At 43.1% G+C, this 18,340-nt stretch overlaps 1 protein-coding gene across 6 annotated transcripts; it reads right to left on the bottom strand.

Moving 5' to 3' along the window:
* Positions 1-110: 110 nt before the first annotated feature.
* Positions 111-18,193, bottom strand: LOC141797713 (bridge-like lipid transfer protein family member 2). 6 transcript variants are annotated; one of them, XM_074679353.1, is made up of 41 exons: positions 18,115-18,193; positions 17,874-17,994; positions 17,231-17,361; positions 17,016-17,142; positions 16,845-16,894; positions 16,587-16,728; positions 16,390-16,508; positions 16,231-16,291; positions 15,973-16,156; positions 15,060-15,183; positions 14,831-14,955; positions 14,660-14,727; positions 14,448-14,584; positions 14,101-14,255; positions 13,591-13,784; positions 13,160-13,451; positions 12,825-13,030; positions 11,696-12,746; positions 11,422-11,613; positions 10,967-11,169; positions 10,668-10,786; positions 10,354-10,577; positions 10,052-10,242; positions 9,813-9,912; positions 9,527-9,726; positions 9,142-9,439; positions 8,904-9,061; positions 8,544-8,750; positions 7,087-7,186; positions 6,823-7,005; positions 6,615-6,736; positions 6,353-6,508; positions 6,100-6,221; positions 5,836-6,016; positions 5,275-5,361; positions 4,535-4,645; positions 4,318-4,453; positions 3,976-4,100; positions 3,797-3,898; positions 1,462-1,596; positions 111-1,233 (listed from the first exon to the last, which is right to left on the bottom strand). In XM_074679353.1, exons 3-41 carry the CDS (start codon positions 17,299-17,301, stop codon positions 1,048-1,050), a joined length of 6,744 nt encoding a protein of 2,247 aa, XP_074535454.1. In that variant the 5' UTR covers positions 17,302-17,361; positions 17,874-17,994; positions 18,115-18,193; the 3' UTR covers positions 111-1,047. The 6 variants fall into 6 exon arrangements, with proteins under 6 accessions (XP_074535454.1, XP_074535457.1, XP_074535458.1 ...); XM_074679356.1 differs by having other exon boundaries at positions 10,052-10,239; XM_074679357.1 differs by having other exon boundaries at positions 14,101-14,219.
* Between the last annotated feature and the right edge of the window lie 147 nt (positions 18,194-18,340).

Genomic DNA, 18,340 nt, shown 5'->3' with positions numbered 1-18,340 from the left:
ACGGTCATCCACAGCTCGATTCCGCTCCAGTTGGAGCTGTCACATTAACGATCAATCAACCCCTGTTCCTGCTTCTCACACAAACCAAAACACCAAACTGAGACTTAGACTTTTTATTGACACAGAAACAATAAGACTTTAACAAAGCTGATAGAAATGTGACTACACATTCTTTTACCGATATGATCAGTTTGTTTGAAATGTTCTGGGCTTTTTCTTCTTGATAGAAATGTGGCTGAAATAACAGGCTGAGCAGCACAGTTATACAAGGAAAACAGCAGTGGTTTCAAAAAATATCAAAATACTTTGCATAAAAAAGTGCTTTAGTATTAAAATTACAAAACATACACTCTGCGATTAGCTGCTTTTGCCACGATGAACATAAAATTAACACGTCTGTTGCTCTGTTTTTGATATATTGCACTGGGGTGAGGCATTTCCAGGTAAAATATAAAATAGCATCATGAGTAGGTGAAGGCCTTCCTGTCACACAGACAGTCATACAGCCATTGATCCGCTTGATAAAACATCTGATATATCTATTTATAGCATTTTGAAGCATTAAAGGTGCTCTAATGGAGTCTATGTGTTGGAGGCTTTTACCGGTTAGACAGGCAGAGTTCCTGAGCCAGCAGGAAGAAGGTGCCGTCAGTCTGATCACGAGGAGCAGAGGAAACAGTAACTGACAGTGAAGTGCTAGCTACGCACTGTTAATCTTCCTTGCTACATTCAATGCAACAGAAGCGCTCAATCTGAAAGAGTGAAATTGAAATGGCACTCAAATAAAGTGTACATGTATGTAGATTTGGTCAAAATGGCACCCTGTGGTGATCCTGGAGCTGTTTACAGAAGTCTGAGACACATCAGGAACATTTTTTAAGCGCAAAACTTCAGAATGCTCCTTTAAATTCAGCAGGCTTGTATAATACAGTAGAGTATGCCCCGAAACAATTTAAAATACTCAACTTTTCTCTGAGAATCACAAAATCTGGATCTCACAACATCTCAATTCAGGCAGCGTCATACAGTGCGCCTGTGTCGTTTGTTCTACTTTCGTCGGCTGAAGATGCTCTTCTTACTGGAGCTCTTGTCAGCCGAGCTTAGGCCTATGAGGAGACGCGCCTTCTCATCCTCCTCCTGTTGCTGCAGGCTGTTGTCCGACTTCCCCTCAGACGTCTTCCCTCGCAGGTCTGAGCCCGAGGCTGGCTTCAGACGCAGCTTCTCTTTTATCATCTGAGGAGGAGAGAGTGGGATTGAGGATCAGAATGTCTCCATTTTAAAGAAAATGTCTGCAACTTCTGCTCTGAGTCAGGCTTGATAGAGGTAACAAAAGCACATCAACAGGAGGGGAACTTAAAGTAGCAAAGGGTGTTAATATAAATGATTCATATATAACAACGTTTGAGGTTTGAGTAATGAAGTTACAGATATTAAGGAGTCAAAGTCATGAATTTTGGGTACCTGTGCTACAAGTGCTTTCCGACTGTCCCTTTTAACAGCCATGGCAAAGTCCAGCCAGGTCCAGGTGTTGTTGTGGTACTCCAAGCAGGGCAGAACCAGGTTCAGGTCCTTCCAGTCCACACTACTCTTCTCTCCCTGAAGGATGAGGGGTTGTATGAAGGGACACATGTTACATGATGTTTTGATTTCACTGTTGACATAATGAAACAATCGGACAGCAGCAACTTCATGTGACAACCAGCAAAAAAGAGCCTTTTAATACAGTTTAACAGCTACAAGCTGTACCTGAAAACAAACTCCCATTTCAAACCAGCGGATAAACATCAAGGCCAGGCACGACCAGAGTCAGGCCCTTGGGTCAATTTTCATATGACCCCCATATTTCATTTCACAAGTTGTTAAAGGGGACATATCATGCTTGTTTCTCCTTTTCACTAAGCCAGACCAGGATGCCTGTAAAGCATTTCTGCCCTCAGTACAAGTCATTTAGTTCCTACATTGCCCCACAATAGCGTTCTCAATATCCTCATTTTAGGCCAGTCTGAAGATCTCATCGAAACGCTCCGTTTTGAGAATGACCTCCAGTAACCTCGCAACGTCACAGCCCTTTGTGCTCTGATTGGTCAGTTCTATCAGAGGGGCGAAGGGGGTAGAGCCAGGGGGCGGTTTTTGCGGCATGGCAGTATTTACAAAATCGCCATATTGAATGGAGCAGACAGAGCGAGTTTGCTGTTTGCCAAAACTTCACCGTAAGGCATTGATAGCAATAATAAAATGGCAGAGTGTAGGATACGTCCTTTTGTATTGGACCCCGAGTCAGACCCGGACGGTTCTGCAGCTCAGGAGGAAGAAAATCCACCTCAACACAGATCACCTCAGGACGCTTCAGTGTGGTGAGTCAAACCGCTACTGTAACATGTATAGTTTATAAATGGAAATATAGGCAGACTTCACCAATAAACTATTTCTATAACAGGGCTCCATCCTGCTCCTTCACTTTTCTCTGTCTGTTTTATCCATCATGCTGAAAGTGTAGTCTAAAGATCGCCTCTACCGTCAGTTCGTCACTATGTTATTACCGCAGCATTATTGTGGTCCAGGTTCACAGTGCATGTCAGAACAAGCATGCAAATATCACAGTCTCACAAGTATTGCGACGTCTGCTAAAACTACAGTGTTAACTACTAATTCACCATGTAAAGCCAAGCTGCTCAGCATAGCAGAGTCCCTCCATCCAGCACTCAGTCAAGTTAGCCAGAGCTAGTAGGGAGCTTTATTTATACTCGGCTCTCGGTTCATCTAGCAATGTCTCAATGAACTCCTCTTAGTCTGTTGTATAAATTTGATACCTGATATAAAGCTAAAGCTCTGAACATTTTGCAGAAACTCAACAACTTACAGCTGATGAGTGTAAATGAATGTCTTTATCATGATGTGAAAATGTGCTTCATGAACATCAAGAATCTAAAAAAAACATTAGAGGGTACAAGACAAGATTAAAGTTATGAAATGGTGCAGAAAACCAGTTCAGATGTAAGATATGAAAATATAATATTTTGAGCTAATAATGTTGTCTGTGGGTCAGAGTCTACATAACATCATGATAGCTCAAGGTCATGATAAATATTTTTTTCTGATCCTGCCTTATCCTCCCCATCTCGCCCTTTAATGGTAATTTTTTTTTTCCTTAGTCAGAAGCAGAGTTTGCTGATGTTTATGCAGCACATTTAACAGCAGAAATCTGACCAATTATCATCTGGTATCAAGAAAATAACAGGTGAAGTTTGATTCCATAAGTCTGTAATGATGAAACAAGTTTTTTTGAGAACAATAGGTGACAGATTTTTGACAGAAATCTACAAGAAATAGTTAGCAAAGACAGCTTTCATATGTCATTGGAAAAGTTTATTAATATTTTAGTAAGAGCTGCGGGCCTTTAGTCATTTTCACAAAATCAAATATAACCCTCTTTGGAAAAAGTTTGGAAACACCTTGATTCAGGTATTTGATATATGAGGAGAAACATTCACATGCTCAGCCTTTTTGACTCTAAATGCTGTTTTCAATAAATTACTTACACTATGTTTTTTTGTCTCTTGCTACTTTTTTCTTTTTGCATTTTCTCCCAGTCTTAAGATTTTGCTCCAACTCAGAGAGCTAAGATCCAGATTTCACCTTTCACATGATGAGATTAAGAGGAGTTTCCCCAGAGTTTCCAAAGGTGAGATGAGATAATGTGTTCATTATGACTTAATGCTTATGATGAAAAAAGCACATTAAAGAGGAACATCGGGATACTGCAGCATGATGCAAAACATAGCTCTGAGTAACCCACCTTATAGCTGACACAGAGCGGCACTTGAGGAATCTTGATGTAGATGAAGGAGTTGTTCATCGCGGCTCGCTCCTTCATTTTATCGATGTCATCCACAGGATGCTGGAGGAGGGAGAAAATTATCATCATTATTTTATTCATTCTTCACATCTGAGAGTGATCAATCCAAACAAATATACCTCTGGAGGTTTCCTGAATGACCTCCTGACCCCTGCAGTGCGGTTCAGCCCCTGGGCGACACCTTTGCTGGGGCCTAGAGCACCCATGGTGTCCTCTGACAACTGCCGAGGCTTGACAGGGATACCTGTGACACAGACAGGATCAGCATTGGTGCTGTGGCCTCTGGGTGACTCTGCACCCAACACCTTATACTCCCATTGAGGCCCAAATCACCACCACACACAGCTCAAGGTCATATGCAGAGCAGCAGGGCCTTATAATAGCTCAGACAGATGACATCACACCGTCATGGGTTATTCAGTAGATAACAGACAAGAGATTAGAGGCTGACATGAACCCACCTGTGGTCACCAGCCTGAACTTATCCTCCTCATCAGTCACCTCCTCTTCCTCCACATTTCTACCCGGGAAGAAGAAGCCCATCATCCTCTTGAAGAACTGGTACATGAGCTGGATGGTGAGAGGCACCACGTTCACCTGAGAAGTGAAATGTGACATCATGAAATCCTCAAACATGTGAAAGGTGTGGTCACTGAAGCTGCTTGTGATCATGCTTACCTCAAAGTGTTCCTTCACAGAGATTCCCCCCACAGGAGGGCGCACTTTACTGAAGATACGCAGAGCAAACTGGCGTCCTGACTGACAGGCACTCTGAGGACGAAGTACAACCTGCAGGAGAAGATAACATCAATTTTAACAGTTATTTTAAACAGTGTTTTACAATGATGTTGATTTGAACTGCCTGTGCTTGGAAACGCTGGATGGTATGATGGCAGTATGGATGACACCAACACAACCAGTGTGAAAGATCATTTGGATTGTCATGAACCATTTTCATGTTCCTTTAGTAGCTCAGAAAAGAGAAACAGAAAACTGGCTCAAAATATGCTCCTTTCGCGACAATCTGCTGTTTTGCTGGACAAATCCCCCACACTGGACTTGAAGTGAACTTGTAATGAGTCTTTGGTCACTCATGCATCAGCGAGACCTCGAGCTTTCATGCAACACTGAGTATGAAACTCTGTTGGAGCTGATGAGTGATAACATTAAGATGAACAAAGATGAAGTCAACACAAACATCGAGTCTCATCATTGTACCAGTGCTGTACATACCCTCACACGCTGCACAGAAGGAAACAGGCACATTGTTATTACCAAGGCTCTCATTGCATTTTGTAGTTTAATAATAAGGCTAAAGTTAAGCTAGTGAGGCTTTTAAAATTAGCTTTTGTGGCTTTTTCTTTTGGTGACTGGAAACAAAAAAAGAAGCAACATTTGAAAAACAAAGTCAGACATACCTTGTACGCTGCATTGGGAAGCAGATTGTTCATCGTGAACCAACCTAACTCCAAGAGATGCTCTGCTGTGTCATCAGATTTGTTCAGCTGCAGGAAGAAAAGTGCAGTATTGAATCTATATTACTCCAAAAAACATGTTTTTTTGTTGTAATTACATACATAGCTAGATAGCTAGCTACTTAGATCACTAGCTACTTAGATTGCTAGATAGCTAAATAGCTAGATAGATACTTTATTTATCCCGAGGGAAATTCAAGGCATCCAGTAGTGGTTAAAAGACAAACATGACATAATGACAAAAGGTTACAAATTAACCCCAAGGACTGATGTCCCCTCCCACACACCTGTTTATTAATAGAAAACTATACTTGATATTAAAAAACAATTCAAAACCCATGCAAAATACGAACAGGAACAGGAATATCCCTCCATTTAAGCTCATTTGACTCAAACATGTAAAAATGAGCTCTAATGAGTGTGTTAATGAGCAGTTTAGAAAGAGGTGGAGGATAAATGAGAGGATAGCTGATTCAGTCAACTCCAGTCTCTTGTATTCCTCACCTTACTGTACATGAACCTCTGCAGTTCCAGCTCTGCAATCCCAAGCTGTCCGTCCTCTTCAGTCAAACACCAGCGAGCCTGAGCGAAGTAGATCTCTGTCCTCCTCACCACGCTCACATCCTCTGGAGGCTTTCGTAGCTCCAGTTTGTTAGCACGCTGCAGCTGGAAGTCCTTAAAACATCTGAAAGAGAAGAAAACAGAATAAATTTACCTTTGTGTCACATCCTTTCAGTGATGGGTGTGATGGGAGACTTGATGTGAGACCTGATGAGGATGTTAAGCTCTTCGCTCTTCATCTGCATGTCATTCTTCTCCTGATTGAGCTGGTTCTGCAGTCTTGTGTTGATCTCCATCAGTTCGTCTCCGCTGAGTTCCTCAGGTAAGGCCTGCAAGATGATCAGGAGAGAAAACTGAGGATCCAAAGTGGGATGATTAAGTAATAGACATCTAACCAGCTCATTTCATTTTAAATCTTCACCCAAGCCTAAAACCTTTGGTAGGACGGTATGGGACTCACTCTGATGTTGGAGTAAATCTGTTTTTCAAGGCGTCTGATCTGTGCGAGGTGCTGCCGAACCGCCTCCTGGAGGTGCAGGATGCTGCTGCGCTGCTCCTCGGGGTTACTTGAAATCTCCAACTGGAAACGCACACGCTGCTTTTTCTCACTGTGCTCCTGTAGAAACAAAGAGTGCAGATGATTAAAGAACAGAATAAGTCGAAATGAAACAGTGGTCAGGAAACTGCTGTGTAAACTCTGAGCAGGTGATTCTTCAGCCTACTTTGCGTCTGGGCTCCACGTGAAGCAGCAGATTGTTGACGATGTCCAGGATCATTGCGTACTGCACAGGGTTGGTGGAGATCTCGAGATCGTGGTGGATGAGGGTGAAGGTGTCCACAGCTCCTGTTTTATTAATACAACAAAGAATTTCAAGATCACATGTGGTGACTTTGATGCAAGAACCCAGGTTGTTTCTTCTTTACACATACCAGCCTGTTTCTTCAGCAGGTCCTCTTTCTCGTGGTTATTCCTCAGCTCTGGTGGTTTGATCTGCGTGGCCAGCTCTGGGTTGATGTCATGACTGTAACTGATGTAGTGCATCCGACAGCTACAACGTGAGATGATACGCTGAACCTGCTGAGTCTCGTTCACCTGGGCCGGCAGGTTCCAGTCTACAGACAAGGAAAGGGTTATGAACTTATGAATCCCTACATGAGTAATGAATCCCTCTATGAATATAAATTTCATTATACCTGTAGTGGTGCTAACCATTCCTCCCACAGCCTGACCGCTCTCCATCAGCTCCAGCACTGAGTCCAGGTTACGCTGTCTGTGTTCCTCGATGTTTTTCACCTGAATACAAAACAATGAACAAGTCAGGGGGTAGATTTAAAGGAACAACATCTTCCCCCTAACAGATATTTGGCTATAAACCTTAAACCTGGTTTATACTTCTGTGTTGATTCTTAGCTGTACTCCTCCAAAACAGATTCCTGCCATGCACTGTAAATATAGAAAGCACGGACTCACATGGCTTGTGGTCCTCAATGTTTTGTTAAATTTTGGAGGACGTCTATGTCAGGTTACGTATGTATTCAACATTGATAGTACAAACTTTATTCATAAAAAAGTGAACTATGTCAAATACAAAAACTAAAGAGGAGGCAGGAAAAGAGACAGTTGTGGGGCTTTTAAAAGGAACGCTACAAAGCAGTTTCTCTCTTCATTTTCCCACAGCAACAAAAAATCGGGCTGAAAAACACAGTAAGAATGTGTGTAAGAGAGCATGATGTCTAAACCTGTTAAATAATGGAGAGTCACCCTCTTTAAAGGACTTTTTCTGCAGATTAAGAGGTTCAAGGCTTCCTGAGTCATTCAAAATAAAAACTACCAAGCTGTAATATAAGCAGGGCATCAAAACAAAAGTCTTCTAGAGTAGCTCTCAGACTTCTGTGACAAAAAAGGGCTACTCAGACCTCTGCCCCGTTGATTTGATACAGAAGTATGAATCAGGCTTTCACTGTGTGTTGTCACTGCACAGTAGGGTTTTTTTTAAAATAAAAAAAGTGTTGAAATAGAAGAATTTTCCGATTTTGTATCAAAGATGTTAAAATCATACAGGCTGTGCAGCTGGGCTTCTTTGATAAGTGCAACAGCCTTTAATCTAACTAAAAGTAGAAAAAAAACTCTTCCCTGGACGTTACATATCACAGCTTTTAAGGACTTCACTGTTTTCAACCATCCTCTTACACTGCAAAAACTGAAATCTTATCAAGTGTTTTTGTCTTATTTTCAGTTAAAAATTCCTTTTTAGACTCAATATGAGCCAAATTCACATGACCAATCCAGAAAAATGTCTTGTTTAAAGTTATTTAAGGACAAAAATGAGGTCTGAATTGCTCATGACCAGTAAAAAAATCTGCCAATGGAACAAGAGAAAAGTTACTTAAGACACTGTTCTAGTCTCACTGAAATTTTCAAGCAATTTTTTCTTGTTCCATTGGCAGATTTTTTTACTGGTTAAAAGCGATTCAAACCTCATTTTTGTACTCTGATAACTTGAAACAAGACATTTTTCTGGATTGATAAGTTGAAAGTGGCTCATATCGAGTGTAATGAGACAATTTTTACTTAAAAAAAGACAAAAACACTTGATAAGATTTCAGTTTTTTGCAGTGTATAAAGGAGACACTGGCTGAACTGCTCATACCTCCAGCCACAGCTGCCTGTCCTCCTGCTCAGACGGGTTGGGCTCCATGGTGGCGAAGTACTGCATGCCATCCAGCAAACAGGTCCAGGTAGTTTTCTGCTTCAGGGTGTCGTTGTACCAGGCTGGGTGATGCTCACACTGGAGCAGCTGAGCCTTTGCTGCAGACACCAACACGCAGCCTGCTGTCTCTGTGCCACGCAGCATCATCTGTTTAAAGCAGAGTAGAAGATTACAACTGCTGGGAATCCCAAACCATCAGAGTCAGAGATTCTCACTTTTCTTCATTGATCGATCCTTTCTTTCATGCAATCCTCCTTTTTACAGTGAATGAAAAAAACATAAATGCTAATTTTAAGGCACCTGACAGTTGACCAACTCGATGAACCAGTTGCGGTTGTAGACGTCATCAGTCTGACAGGCTGCAATCCCACACAGCTGGTCACTAACACCAGAATCCTCTTCTGAAAACACCACAAACTTATCCGTTTCCTCAATCAGTTTCTGGAGCATTGATGTCCCTACAAAGCAAAGAACAAGAAGGTTATACATTTTTCTAAGTCTTGGCTGCTTCTCTTTTCTTACTGAGCGGTTTCCTCACCTTCATTGTGACTTTTTTCTGCTCTACTGAGTGTGGGCATGACCGGTGTAGTTGGAGCTGTGGTGGGCGAGTAGTTGGAAGGAGAGCGTTTCAGCTTCTTGGTCTGCAGCTGTGTGTCGATCCTCAGACCTTTCAGAGCTTCAGTGGAGAGATTTCTCTTCAGCACAGATGCTTTTTTATACCCATCGTACAGCCCAAAGGCTATGTTCCTGTTGGTGGTGGTCCAAGATGCACGCAGGTCCACCAGCCGCAGTTTGTGAGTGTAAGAAGCGTTGGTTTCATCCTTCTGGTTCACCTCCTGTTGGATGAAATTCAAAAACAGCTCAATTATGAAAGCAACAGCAGAAGAAAAGGAAGATTAAACCTGAACCAGGGTGATAGATACCTCTTCCATGCGGTTGCTCTGTCTCTGGTAGCTCAGGGAGGACAAGCTGAGCAGGTGAGTTTTCTTCACCTGGGCGTTGATCTGGTGGTCAGCCGTCTCGTCCCAGGTGGAGGCCATCAGGTGCACAGTCACTTGAGAGAGCTCGCTTACCATCTGAGTGACGTTCCATTCAGAGATCAGCCTCCTCATCACAGTGCCGGCTAAGAAACAAAAACACAGACATACATTAAAGAAAGCTACAGTAAAAAATGTTTAAGGGAGTTTCTCTTCAGGTTAACCCACGTACCCTGTGGAATAAGTCTTTGTGCTCCTCGGGTGAAGACATGCCCTTTGTTGCACTCTACCTGGATGCCTCTCTGCTGGGCGAAGGAGGCCCAATAATGCACCTAAAACACAAAATATGTACATTTTACGCATCAGTTTTTTAGAAAAAAAATGAATGATTTGTTGAAGTGGCTACATTTTTTCTTTAAAGTCGTTTCTTTAGGAGACTGTTACTGGTTGGCAGCCCAGAAAAACACTCACTTGTAGTTGTGGGAAGGCAGCTGTGTAAGACATCTGTTTGTAGTGCTGACCCAGCTTCTTGCGCACAGGCCTGAGGCTGTGGAACAGCTTGCCTCTGCAGATTGGTCGAGAAACACCCGTCCAGGTGGCCCAAAAGTTCTGCATCCAGCGTAGAGTGCTGCTGTACAACAGGATTCGCGGCTGGGGGGCTTCTAAATGGAAAACATCACTGAATTGCCTGAAACTGAATTCATATGTAACACTACTTTTTCCACTCCTGAATGTTTTTAACTTGACTGAATATCTAACAGAGCTGCACATACCTGAGCCACAGTGCTGGTTAAGGTCCATGGTGATGGAGAGGTTGAGGTTTTCAGAGCGAAACGCTCTGTAGGAGTCATGAGGTTGTCCTGAAGTCAGTTCTGCAACGCTTTCCGCACAGCAGAGCATCACAGCATGATGGTCATGGGGGTTTCCATGGCAAAGCCACTGGAGGTCAAGGGTCATACACAGATTGGGCAGGTGTAGAAAACAGATATCATCATACCTGGGATAGAAAAAAAGCAGCTTGTGTTACTGAACAGTTAGAAATAAAGACAGATTCACCTCTCACCTCACCACTTCTAAAGAAACTTACTTTGAGGCTGTTCTGACGTTAACGTCCAAATCTCCTTTGAACACAAACTGGCCAGGGTTCCAGTCAAAACTGAGCCGACTCCACTCCCAGTGCAGGTTTTCTGTGGTGTTGTATGGGTCCTAGAGAAACACGAGATTCACAATCTCTAAATGTAAATGACATTACAGCAAAATTGTTGACCAGGACCTTCATGCTGAAACATTAAAGTGTATGACGATAACAAACATCCACTGATCTAAAACAAAGAGTCTTAAATCAGTCCCCAGGGGGGATTCTCAGCAGCACTTTGTTTTTTTCACCTCTGTAGCCAGCTGATGAAGATTGGCCTGCTCGATGTCCATCATCCAGCGACCATGAAGAAGAAGACGACTCTTGTCCCACCACGCCAGAGCAGGTGAAGGGTCGGCTGTAGGTTTGGTCAGCAGGTCAACAGACTGGCCAATCAGAGTCCAGGCAGGGTCCCAACATGGCCCCCATACGATAGTGTACAGAGAGATGTTTGCTGCAGGGATGGACAGCACAGATTACAAATGTTAGAGCTTGAAAGAGGAAAGACTGGCTTTGTCCCTGGACCTTGTTAAAAAAAAAATCTGTATTCACCATCACACACTAACGCATGATTTCTCTCTATCTTTGTCTCTGAAGAGGCCTAAAGTTTGCTTTTTCAGCTGTGAGTGGTCAGACCTGAGCTTACCCCTGGGAAATAACCCAAGACTGTTCTCTAAGAATTTCTAAAATCTTTCCCATAACTCACATTTAAAATCATAGTAGAACTTGAGTGGCGGTATATTCCTGTGCACTGTCACGTCTCCCCACGGTGGCCCCAGTGGGACGGTCTCTTTGCGATGAGCCCTGGTCTGTCCATCCTGCTCGGTCCCGATCAGACGCCCTGACAGGTCCCAGTCACGGATCTCAAACAGGTAGCGCGGGTAATCCCTGATTCTCACTAAGACAACAAAGAGAGAGAGAAGATTGACGTCTCTGTCCCCTTTCATTTTTGCAAATTATGCAAATTTTGATCAATTTACCCAAAAAAGCAGCCAGTTTAAACTTAACAGCACGGCACCACTGAACCACCAGAGGGAGTCCGTCTCTGGGGAAGGGACTAACTCCGTCTATGTCCCTCAGCTGCTCCCTCACTCTCTCTGGCCCGTGAAGAGAGTGATCAGCCAGGGCCACCAGCTCCAGATCAGACACAGTCCACGTCAGCAGAGACTTCCTCATGGGTGTGTTGGCGTAGAGGCGTCGAGAACGCTGAATGTAGATCTCAATGTGCTTCTTCTCCAGTGAACTGTACAGCTCTTCAATTTTCCTTGCGGGAAGAAGCTCCCCGTGCTGTTTACGCAAATCCGCCACCTTTTTATCCAGGAGCTGCAGACGCTTTGCACTTTCCTTGCTCTCATCCTTCATTAACTCATAGTTATCTCTTAGCTTGATTTCAAAGACGTCGTCCAGAAAGACGAAGGAGAACTGGCTGATTTTGAACACCAGGTCAGGAGGCAGTCGTTGCTCTGTGGCGTCCTGGCTCTGGGAGCGATGCAGAGTCTTCAACCACTTCTGCACGCTTATAGCCATGTCAAAGGTGTTGGAAAAATCGTACTGGTAGGGGAACTCGACCGACATAGAGGGACACGAGAGGACCCAGACTCTGTTGTGAGAAGTGGTGAGGAAGGGGAAGGTGTCTCTGTGCAGCTGCATTTCAGTCAGATCCGCGTGCGTTTCTACATCCAAACTTTGAAAGGAGACGATGTTGTTGCCGTCAAAGTTGAAGATCACAGAGGGGGAGCGTATGTGCATGGTGGCGCCGTGCTTGGAGAGGGAGAGAGCTTCTGTGTGCAGGAGGATGTAGTTCTGTTCGCTAACGTGGGCTGTGAGGCGAGTGCAGCCCAGATCGACACGCACATGCAGACCTCTGCTGTGGCTGGGAACGGTCTCTGGCTCTGTTGGTGTGACTGGACTCTGTGCTGCTCTCTCTCCACGAAGCATGTGCCAACATGCCTGAGCCTCAGTCATGTGCTGATATAACACCATGTGGTCTGGAGGCGTCCACTCGACTGCGAGCTCCTCTTCACATTGAACCTAATTGAGAAACAAAATATTAACATTGACACTGTGATGTGTTGTGTTTGGAGACAGCACACTGACAGGCATGTTTACCTGTAAGGTGTGGGTGGTGATGTGGTAACTAAAGGCTATCACGGTGAGTCTGAGCAAAGGATTTTGGCTCTGAGAGGCAGGGCGGCACATTTCCATGTTCTCTGTGACAGATTTGATCACTGATAGGCTGACACCGTAAAGAGAAACCGTGGAGCTCTCTGCAGAGCTCAAGACTCTGACAGAGTCCATGCGCACAGACACAGCTCCTGGAAATAAAACAAAACAAAACAAAAAGTTGGTATGTATGAACATGCAACTTTGGAAAAGACACAAAAATAAAAACTCAGAGCTATTTTGGTAAGAAAAAATGTAAAAAATTGAATAAAAACCCTCACCTGCTAGATTAGAAAGCGTGAACACGTTGACATCCTCCAAACAGCAGTCCAGTTTAAACAGCAGGTGTAGCTGTGAGGAGGGGATGAGCTGCACAGAATCATCATCAGAGGGTGATACAGAGGCCACCTCTGACATCCGTGACTCCCGAGGAACATAGATGAGAGACAGCAGGCGAGACAGACACAGTGCGCATGTTTCAGAGAGCTCTACTTGAAGCCCTTTCAGCGCAGACTCGATGCTTAGACTTGGAGCCTGGCTGCTTGACTCCAGGTGGGGTCTGTTGTAGCTCCCCTGAATGAAAGAGAAAGATACAAAACAGATTAAAAAAAGGACAATTTAATTCATGCATTATGAAAATGTCAAAAGAAATCCAAAGGTTCATTCTCCATGAAATTAACTTCATTTAAAAAAGCTTCCTTGTTGCTCTTACCTGAAGTGTGAGTGAGTCTAAAATTAGCGCCTCTCCCCACACATGTTTTCCAGGAGGGTGGGGCGCTTGCTGGATATGAGACCCCTGACCCACTCTCCACCAGAAGTTGTCGAGACATAGTGCAGCTCGCTGGTGCACGTTCTGGGACTCTGCACTCTCTGGGTCGATTTTAATGTCAAGGAGGTGCTGCAATTCTACAGATACAAGCAGTAAAAGTCATCATAAAACATTCAATTAAAGAAAAATGTGTCTGAAACAGAAAACAGTGAAAAGCAAGCATGAAAACCTGCAATATAAGGTAATGTTTAACACTTAAAGAGCCATCTGACAAAAGACCTTTTAACATGTTGATATAAAAGCGCTCTCTGAAGGAAATCTTTATGCAATCCTGAGAGACACAGCTTCGCAAAGGGTGTTGGAGTTAAACTTTAAGCCCTTCTGAAGCAACAGAAACATCATCTGACATTCACCTGCCTTTCCGCTCATGTGTGTTTGCATGTGACAGAATACCTGTGTTCGCAGAGAGGAAGCCAAGAGCAAAAGGTGTCGTGTCACCCAGCTGAACGGACACATTGACGTTCGACACAGAGGAGGTTATCATCACAGGGGCGTCCAGATGAGGAAGGCGCCTGAGGGGAAGGAGGGTGGGCAAATAATCTAAAGGACTACAACGTAATAAGGCGATGGAACGAGACAGAATGAATGATGAGCAAACACAAACATGGATCAGAAAGAGAAGAAAGTGGGAGATGTTAGATTATTAGATCAGTGGAGATTTGTTGAAGAAGATGAGGTTAATACCCAGGCAGATAAGTGTGTTAATGACATACAGCTTTCATTTTTCCCTCCTAACTTGCCTTTTTCGATGTGCTGCTTTCCTGTGGATGAGCTGTTCCCATGGAAAAAGATTTAGCCAATGGGAGAACTCCTGGTGACGGTAGTGAATGATACAGGTGTTGATTGTGAGAGACCCTGAGATGTCCATGGATGTAACCTAAATATAGAAGAAAAGTCAAAGTGTTAAAATGAGTCAATTTCTTCTGACAGGATCATGAGGAGTCTTCCTCACCTGCAGAGTCGTCTTCAGCGTGTTCACACAGAGGATTCTTTGCCGACTTTGTGAGAGGAGAAGTCCATCTGATGATTAAACATAAAAAACAAGACTTTGTTACTTGTGTTTTATTGTCTTTCTTCCATCTCTCTCAGCAGTCGTCTGGCACCCAGCTGTCCGTCCACTCACCCTCCAGTTGGAGCTCCAGGCTGCTCTGGGGAAAGCTCAGCTCAGGAGTGAAGCTTCTGAGAGGGAGCTGCTTGTCATCGCGTCTGTACCCAACTTTCAAGGACTTCAGGGTCCAGTTCAGGTGTCTGCAGGGTCAGGAGAGAGAGGCACACAATGTTTAAATCAATGAGTCAGGGATCAGATTGTGCAAACCAAAAAAATACAAACAGGTGGATAAATGCTGACTCACTTTTTCTGGCTGTGCATGGAGAGAGTTACGTTTGTGTTATCGAATTCCACATCGACCTTGTGGGGGATCAGCTGATGAAACCGTTCAACAGTCTCAGTCTGGATGAACTCGATGTTTTTATAATCTGAAAAGGAAAAAAAATATTTTAACTTTACTTACTGATGGAGAAAACCACTAGAAATCAACATTTGTAAAAATGTATTTTCAGCTGCATAATTCTTCAACAATGTCGCCTACATTTGTAATTGCTTTTATAGGGTGACTCACACCTCTATGATTCTGTGTATAGGACAAAACACCTTAGTACTTTTCCCTTTGTATTAATCCCTTGTATCTAAAAATATATTTTAAATGGATGAAATATAAGTGGAAAGGTGATGATCAGAATATTACTTTAGAAATCTATTGTGGTTTCCTTGTGTTCTTGCATTTTTTCGTGAATGTTATGGAATAAAGTTAACTTTAGATTCCTTTGGATTTTCAGTGCATAATCATCAAATAAAACTGCAATAAAAGAGGAAATTGAAAACTGCAAAAAGTGACTAAAATAGCATTTTTTAATAAGTTTTATTCATACTTTATAGAGCTCTAGTCTTATTTTTGCAGAGACAGTATTTATTTGTCTTTTCATGCACTAGCCTAGGTCAAAGCTCTGCATTCTGACCTTGTCCTGTTTGTCTGGGTGGATTGAAGAGCAGCTAAAAATATCAGATCATCACTGATGTAAGGTTTCTGGGAAGCCAGGAGCAGGTGAGAAACACTTCTAACATCTCAAAGAGTAGATTTGCTGCCACATGACATTTGCCCCAGAGTAACCATGATGAATGACTGTCACTTCATATCCCGTGAGAAACTATGACACACACAGGAAAAAAAAGAGGAACTGATATGATTATTTTGACACTTTGCTCACCAGATGAATCTTTAACATTCTTCTGGGGGGAAGGTGGCAGCAGGAGCTGACTGAGAAATAGTCCCTCATGCAGCTCTGCGATGAGCGTCCTCACATTCAGGGACAAACACCCTGGTTTCATATCTGGTAAGCTCACATCTCCAGACAGCAACAGGCTCAGGGCCACTTCAGCCAGACAGATATCCTACAATGGAGAGCGTGTTAGTCACATGTTTTAAGTAAAACACAAGGTTCTTTTCAGTGATTTAAGAAACTCACCAGTTGACTGCTTTTAAGCACTTTACTGCTTAACTGCCCGACAGAGAAGTCCCATGCCAGCCTGTGATTAGAGTTAGAAAATGATACGGTGGTTCTTGGTCAGATCTCTTTAGCTTATTAAATCAGGCTATGAAGGTTTCAGAGTCAAGTGTTATATACCTTTTACTCTGGTGGTCAAGTAACAAGGTGATGCCTGAAATGGTCATGTGCCACAGAGACTCTGACAGTGCGAGGTTCAGTACCATCACATTGATGGAGCTGATGTGGAATGACAGCAGCTGAAGAAAATAAAAGACAGGAGGTGAGATATTGCCGTGTAGATAGCAAAGGTTGAATGTACAGTAGGGGATTCGTACTTGTGATAGAAAGCGCAGTGTTGTGGGGTTGAGGGAAATCTTTCCTGATTGTTTTCCATTGCTCTTCTTCACTAAAGGTTTGAGTGGTGCTTGTAAGTCGAACCTCACTCTGGTTTCACCAACACATAATGCCAAGTATCTCCTGAAATGAAATGCACAGAGAGGCCGTTTAAAATGACTAAACCATAAAAAAATGTTGCCTCTATAATTGATTTGCTGAAGGATCTTATCTCATAGTGAAAATATGTGACAACTTACGGCAAATCCTGGTTGAGAAGTTTACTTGAAATCCATATCCTGTCAATTTCCTGTCAATAAGAGTCACTGTTATTTGTTGTTCTTGTAGTACTGTACTTCCAAAGCAACATGGGAGCAGCTGCATTGGATAAGCACATAGCATGAATGTCACGTAAACACTGTGTGCCTTACCAGCATATGCTGGGGGTGAAACTGGATACTGACTCCTTGGACAGAAAACAGCCCGACTGATTTGATCTTGAGATCTGCGTTCAGTGCTGTCTGGAAGAACCGCACAGCCAGGGTGCATATGAGCCACCTACAAGGGAGAGACAAGTGCACAAATCTGGAATTGCTCTCAGAATACACATCATCCTGCAGTTTAATTTTGCATTCACATTTCTTACCTGAAAATGACACATAGCAGCACAATGCCAATCAGAAGGATTGAAAGGCAGGAGATTAAAAGGAGTGACATTTTGTCCAGAAGTTGTTCACACCCAAATGTTGTTCATGAGTCTGCCCGCTCCTCTGTCTGCTGTCAGTGAGGAAGAAGAGGTGTACTTCAGTCGTACGTTTACACACTTTAACAGCCAGGTTAAAACTCGCCCATCACTGTGAATGTTTGCAATAAACGGGCTTAGTTTGTATTCTGGTCAAACGGTGACAGCTGCCTGTGTTGTGCTTACGCTGCTCGGTACAGTTTGGTTCACGTTATAAACTGAACATGAAATAGCTTCTAGCTAAACGTTGTCACTCCACAGTGTGTGAAACCACAAACTTCTCCTTTATTTTCTAACCTCTCTGAATGAAACCACAACTGTGTGTTAACGGAGAGCGTCTTTAACTCAAACATGAAACAGTTAAATACGCCACTCCGCCGCGTCACCAAAAAATCAGTAGCAAATCTGAGCTAGCACATTAGCGTGCTAACGCTACTGCTAACTTAGCATAGCTGCAAGACTGGTTCACAACTCAGCATTCATATACACAACTAAAGCAAATGTTTTGAGTTCTTATCAACACTAGATAATGATCAAGCCTACTTACCCTGACATATTCACAGTGTTGGGTTGTCGCTGCACTGCATCGCGCTGCAAACACTTTGATCTGAAAGTTAACTGCACTGGCAAGAGTAAACACTCCCCTTTGCTCAGCTGGCAACAGCTCACTATACACGGGAAAAATGACAAGGCTTTCCAGTATAGTTGGATTTCTGCCTCGTCTTTACGAGACATTAGTTAAACGCACATACAGTTGGAAGAAAAACTATGTGAACCCTTGGGATTACCTGGATTTCAGCATAAATTAGTCATAAAATGTGTTCTGGTCTCCATCTGAGCCACAAAAAAGAAAAAACAGTCTGCTTGAACTCATATCACACAAACAATATTTTCATCATTTTTTTTCTTTTTCAACACACCATGTAAACATTCACAGTGAAGAGTGAAAAAAGTATGTAAACTACTAGGCTATGACTTCGAAATGAGAAAGCCTGTCCTGCTGTCAAAAAAAAA

This window comes from Halichoeres trimaculatus, unplaced genomic scaffold (genome assembly GCF_033239565.1).
Source record: "Halichoeres trimaculatus isolate MK-OKI-2021-1 unplaced genomic scaffold, fHalTri1.1 fHalTri1_scaffold_9, whole genome shotgun sequence".
Taxonomy (NCBI): Eukaryota; Metazoa; Chordata; class Actinopteri; order Labriformes; family Labridae; genus Halichoeres; species Halichoeres trimaculatus.
Note: the sequence above shows the minus strand (reverse complement) of the source record. Positions and strands in the feature narration are given on the sequence as shown.

Excerpts from the sequence above, each read along its gene's own strand:
- LOC141797713 (XM_074679353.1), bottom strand. The coding sequence starts at position 17,301 with ATGTCACTCCTTTTAATCTCCTGCCTTTCAATCCTTCTGATTGGCATT. Across the intron at positions 16,729-16,844 it reads CTTCTCAACCAGGATTTGCC|GAGATACTTGGCATTATGTG; the intron begins GTAAGTTGTCAC and ends ATTTCATTTCAG. Across the intron at positions 4,101-4,317 it reads GTTCAGGCTGGTGACCACAG|GTATCCCTGTCAAGCCTCGG; the intron begins GTGGGTTCATGT and ends TCTGTGTCACAG.